The sequence below is a fragment of the Tamandua tetradactyla genome, chromosome 14 (genome assembly GCF_023851605.1).
Source record: "Tamandua tetradactyla isolate mTamTet1 chromosome 14, mTamTet1.pri, whole genome shotgun sequence".
Lineage (NCBI taxonomy): Eukaryota > Metazoa > Chordata > Mammalia > Pilosa > Myrmecophagidae > Tamandua > Tamandua tetradactyla.
The window spans coordinates 38,630,397-38,636,202 of record NC_135340.1 but is presented as its reverse complement, the minus strand read 5'-3'; the positions used below and the strand labels follow the sequence as shown (position 1 = coordinate 38,636,202).

The window sequence follows — 5,806 nt, the reverse complement described above, 5'->3', positions numbered from 1 at the left end:
GTGACAGTCCCATAATTTAGAGCTCATAGAGTCACATACATAAAAATTCTTAACCTACTCTTTCACCTGCATGAGGATAAGCTTGAGAGTCCATCCTCTCTTTTGCATATTTATGTCAGATTGCCTCCAGAGAAAACTTTCCTGTTCCTCTTTTAGTTATTTATTTTTGATCCTTTTGCCTTTATTTGCTATACAATGACTTTGTGATGGAAGAAAATACCTATTTGATTTTTCATGAATTCTATTAAGTTTAGGGTGCAGAGTTCATAGAATTGCCCCAAATTATATGGTCAACTGTAGAGATTTGGGTTAAAATTCGGTTTCTGATACCTAATTTTATTTCCTGACTTTTGTGTCTCCCTTATAAATTAGAGGTCTGAATGATCCCTTGATTTTTTATGTTAAAATATTTTCCCTTGCACATTTTTACTAAAAGTTCATGCAAATTACTGACATGCAATATAGCTTTGTGGTTTTCAGAGATATTCACTTAAAACAGCTTAAGGTTCTGATTTTCAGCATCTGTCTTCTGATTTTAATACATATTTTACACTTAAATTTACCTTATTTCTCAGATACAAAACAGAAGAACATATTGAAGAATTGTAAGATGAATGAATGAATGAGAGTTTTATGTTAGAGTTTGAAGGACTTTACTGAGTAGAATTTTGAAGAAGTAATATAATCAGTCTGAAGAGGAGAATTTTAGAAAATGAAAGGAAGCATTAAAGTATGTGTAATTACAAGGGACATGCAAGAGATGTTAACCTATTTATAGGATTCCTTATCATGGTGTTAGTCTAAAAAAGCAATTAGAAGGAACAGAAATGTAGGGCGTGATCTTAGGGGTCAGAGGTATGCTAAAAATCCTCCTCCTCACTCTCCTTCAGCACTTAGACATGATTGTAATTTCTGTGAAAGAATTTCATGTTTTAGCATAGAGATTTATTATTGATGTAATTCTGTCTTCACAATCACCACCTCCACAACACTGGCATCCCTCGCCTCTGTCCAATTCAGGGGGCGTATGAGATGAAACTGCTCAAACTTTCATTCCTACAAATTTACTTAATATACTGTTTTCATAGACACCATTGCTCAAAACTTTTGTCTAAGAACTGAATTTATTAATTAATAAACCTTCCACTACACTTCAAGAAATAATAAGAACATATGGGTTATACAAAGGCTTTTTAAGTAGGATCACAAAAGTAGAAAATATTTGGAAAAACTAAAAATCTGAATTTCCCAAAATATTTCAGTTTTATAGACATTATACATAAAATTAATGGGAAAACATCAAGTCAAAATATTTTATTAATATATGTAAAAAAAGATAATACCTTAATATATAAACTGTTCTTATGGTGAATAATAAAAAGATGGTCATCCCAGTAGAAAACTGAGCAAGGGACGTGGATAGACAATTTAAGAGGAAAAATGTACAAATAGCCAATTCATGTATGAATAAATGGAAAACCCCGTTAATGATTATAAAATGTACAGAACATCAATAAGATGTAATTTCATGTAACAAATAAGCAAGAAAAATATAACATACTATCTTGTCAATCAAGGTTGAGATGTAGAATGAACATTCTAATGAATCATTTCAGAGACTTATATAATGAATTAAAATTTTCTGAAGTGTATAATTTTAATAATGCATACTAAGTAAATAGTTATTTATGCATATAAAACTTTAGCTGAAATTAAATTTATCTCTTGTGAGTAGCATATATCTGTATTATATTTCTTAATCCATTCTGTCAGTCTGTATCCTTCAATTGGTGAGGTTAGTCTTTTAACATTCAAGGTTATTGCTGTAAAGGTATTTCTGGAATCCACAAGCTTATTCTATGGATTTTTTTTGTCAGATCTATATGTTATTTTCCTTTGTCCTCTTTTTATCCTTTAGGTTACCCTTACTGGTACTCTTCAATTCTGTGCCTTCCTCCAGACTTACCTCTACTGACTTTTTCTTTTTTTTTAGTTTTTATTAATAAAACCAATCAACATACATACAAGAATATTTTACATGTATGGATATTCTATACGTGGTGTGCAAGCAATGGCTCATAGTATCATCATGTAATTGTATATTCATCACCATGATCATTTCTCAGAACATTCACATCACTCCAGAAAAAGAAATAAAAAGAAAAAATAAAAAGCTCATACATACCATAACCCTTAACCCTCCCTCTCATTGAACACTAATATTTCCTTCTGCTCAATTTATTTTGACATTTGTCCCTCTTATTGTTTATTTATGTTTAATCCATATATTTTACTCATCTGTGCTGACTTTTTTTTTCAGCTCACAGAACTTCCTCTAGTATTTCCTTTAGGGCCAGTCTCTTTACCAATTTTCTCAGCATTAGTTTGTGAAAATTTTAATCTCTCCTTCACTTTTGACAGACAATGTGGCTGGATACAGAATTTTTGGCTGGGAGTCTTTCTCTTTCAGGATCTTCAATATATCATACCAATGCCTTCTCATCTCCACAGTGCCTGCTCAGTAGTTGGAACTCAGTCAGTCTTATGTGACTTTGCTTGTATGTAGTAGATCAGTTTTCTCTTGCCACCTTCAGGATTTTTCTGCTTCTCTTCAACATTTGACAGACTGATTAGTCTTGGAGTAGAATTACATTTATTATAGAACTGTTAATAATGGGGAAAATTGAAAACATCCCTATGATAAAATATAACAATATTTCTGATACATTGGTGAGCAGTAAAGTTATAAACAATATTCACTTTTTCTGCACTGTTGTATAAACTATAACATCATGCTCAAGTAGGATAAGTACACAGTTTGATATTGTAAATCATGTTAATTTGTACATGTCCATACTTTCATGGTAAGAGGAACAAAGGCATAGAGGCTAACATAATGAAAACCATGTGTGGTCTAAGATATTCTTGAACTTTTTCACTTTTAATCATTCTTCTTGCCTTACAACAAACTCATGGGGCATATGCCTTTATTATCCCCAATTTACAGATGCAAAACCTGACACATAGGGATTTCAATTGCCCGAGATTACAGAACTATAAATTATAAGAGAAAGAATTTAAAATCTGTCAATTTACTCTAGAGATTCACTGTCCAATTTATTCTATTTTGCAAAAATTTTAAAGTGGTGGAGATGGGGAGTATAATTGTATTTTCAGAATATTGTAGCTGTGCTGCAATACAGACAAGAAATCCCAGGATGTACAATAACTGCAAATGATTGCTTGTCATGTTTTTCTGTGCTTAAGAGGATCTAAAGGACATAAGAATATTGAGTGGAATTGGATGAGTGGCTTGTCTTGTCTCACATATTCTCACAGCCACTGATCTTATTTCCATTTCCATTTTACTTTACAGGAAAATGTCTGAGCCAAGATCAGAAATTGGAAATCATGGAAGAAGGAAATAACTCAGGAGTGATTGAATTTGAATTGCATAGTCTTTCAGGTCCCCCAGAGCTTCAGCTTTTCTATTTTTCTTTTTTCACGCTTTTCTATTTATCCATTGTTCTGGGGAACCACCTCATTGTGCTCAGAATCATCTCTGATCCTGTGCTACACACACCCATGTACTTCCTCCTCAGTATCCTCTCCCTCACTGACGTGTGTCTGTCCACCTTTGCCATCCCCAAAATGATTGTTGACTTCCTCATGGAACACAAGACCATCTCTTTTGAGGGCTGCATGGCCCAGATATTCTTTCTGCATGCCTTTGCTGTTGGAGAAATGATGCTGCTGGTGGCCATGGCATATGATAGATATGTAGCCATATGTCAACCCCTGCACTATGCAGCCATAATGAGTGTGCACAAGTGCACAGGCCTCATGGTGGGTTCCTGGGTCATTGGGGTTCTGCATGCAGGAAGTCAGCTGGTCTTCATAGCAAACCTCCCATTCTGTGGCCTCAATAAATTGGACAGTTTTTTCTGTGACCTTCCCCTAGTTGTCAAACTTGCCTGCATTGACACATATGTCCTCCAGATTCTGTTGCTTTCCTACAACATTGTATTGGCCATGAGCTCCTTTGTGCTCTTGATGATCTCCTACTTGGTCATCCTGGTCACTGTGCGACATAGTTCCTCAGCTGACATGGCCAAGGCAGGGAGCACCCTGACTGCCCATGTCACAGTGGTGACCCTCTTCTTTGGGCCTTGCATTTTCATTTATGCCTGGCCTTCTGACAATTTCCCAGCAGATAAGGTGCTCTCAATATTCTATACTGTTTTCACCCCTCTCTTAAACCCCTTGATTTATGCTTTAAGAAATAAGGAAGTAATATCAGCAATGTGAAAACTGAGGAGTCAACTGGTCAGTTCTTGACAGTCTCCCAGCTTTCCCTTGTGTTAAATGACAGCTCATAATAAAAGCCAGGTTATGAACCCTCCTTCATGAACTATTGTTATGTCTGAAATGTCATTGGACACATCATCCTTGTTTTGTGAAAGAAACAAACTTAGATAACATGAGTAGGCACTCCTTACCTTTTCCTTTTGAAATTGTTATTTGATTCAGACTAAAATTAATTAGTCTTCTTTTTCCTGTAAAAATTAACATTCTCATGAAGTTCATTCTTTTGCTGGTCACCTTGAAAATATAAATATTTATGGAATTCTAACATAAGATATTTAAATGATATTTTGGTAAATGATTTTTGAAATTTTCAAGGGTGTCAGTGTAGTTCAGTGATAGAATTCTCGCTTGCCATGCAGGAGATATGGGTTTAATTCCCAGTCTATGCACTTCCCAAACAAACAAAAGAACAAACAAATCAACAAAACATGCAAACGATTCAACAAATGGTGCTGCCATAATGGGCTACTCACATGGAAAAAGTATGAAATGTGACCCTGCCTACAACATACAAAAATAAAAAAAATTTTCAGAACAGTATTTAATTTACAAATATGTACAGTCATCTAATATGATATCACAAATGAGTGGCAGGCCTTGCTATAAATTTTACAATCATATTTTTGCACCATTCTTACCACATTTAGTTGAATAAGTGTGATGCAGATTCAAACTTCAAATTCTTCCTCCTTCATTTATTTACAAACATTCCTACTTACAACCCTTATTATTCAAATTATTTCTTCTGAATCAAGAACTAAAATCATTGATATTTTTTATTTGTATATAGGAATAGAATTTCTTGAATGTAAATCCTCAATAAAATCTGTACATATTTAGGAATCAAATAGTGGATACATTTGTTTGCTGGTCTCATTATCTGAACTCAGAAGCAAAATGCATTTGCATTTTCCATTAACTATGCCATATATAACAAACCCTGAGTCCATGATAAATGTTCTTTTGTCTGTTTTATTAAATAGAAGTTCATAATTTCCACTCAAAGTTAAGTATTCACTGATTTTAATAATAGATATCTATCCAAATAGAAATAGAAATTTTCACCAGTACTGCTAACTATATGCCTTTGCTTAACACATTTCCATGCATATCTGCAGACCATGGCCTCTAAGCTACACAAACTCTTAAACATATTTGCGAGCACACATTTGTCAATGCTCTCAAAAAGTATAAGAATATTCCTTTGGATTTTCAAAGGAAGAAGTCTATAATTTCAAATTTTAATAGTTAATAAATACTCCTAGTCTAATTCCTGTTTTATCAACTAGGCCACTGAGTTATACATGTTAAGTGAGTTGACTACATTTACAATCAACAAGTCAAAAATGTAAGGCAAGTATCTTCATCTGACTTCTAGTGTTTGAAGAGAATGCCCTACCACAAATCCTAGGTATCCACTTGAAATATTGTGGAAGAA

General features: G+C 33.8%; 1 protein-coding gene across 1 annotated transcript; it reads left to right on the top strand.

Annotated features, from left to right (window-relative positions):
* The first annotated feature begins 3,411 nt into the window (after window positions 1–3,411).
* On the top strand, window positions 3,412–4,308 carry LOC143654958 (olfactory receptor 4K15-like). Its single transcript, XM_077126560.1, has one exon. The coding sequence runs from the start codon at window positions 3,412–3,414 to the stop codon at window positions 4,306–4,308; it is 897 nt and encodes a 298-aa protein (XP_076982675.1).
* Window positions 4,309–5,806: the final 1,498 nt, after the last annotated feature.

Excerpts from the sequence above, each read along its gene's own strand:
- LOC143654958 (XM_077126560.1), top strand. The coding sequence starts at position 3,412 with ATGGAAGAAGGAAATAACTCAGGAGTGATTGAATTTGAATTGCATAGT.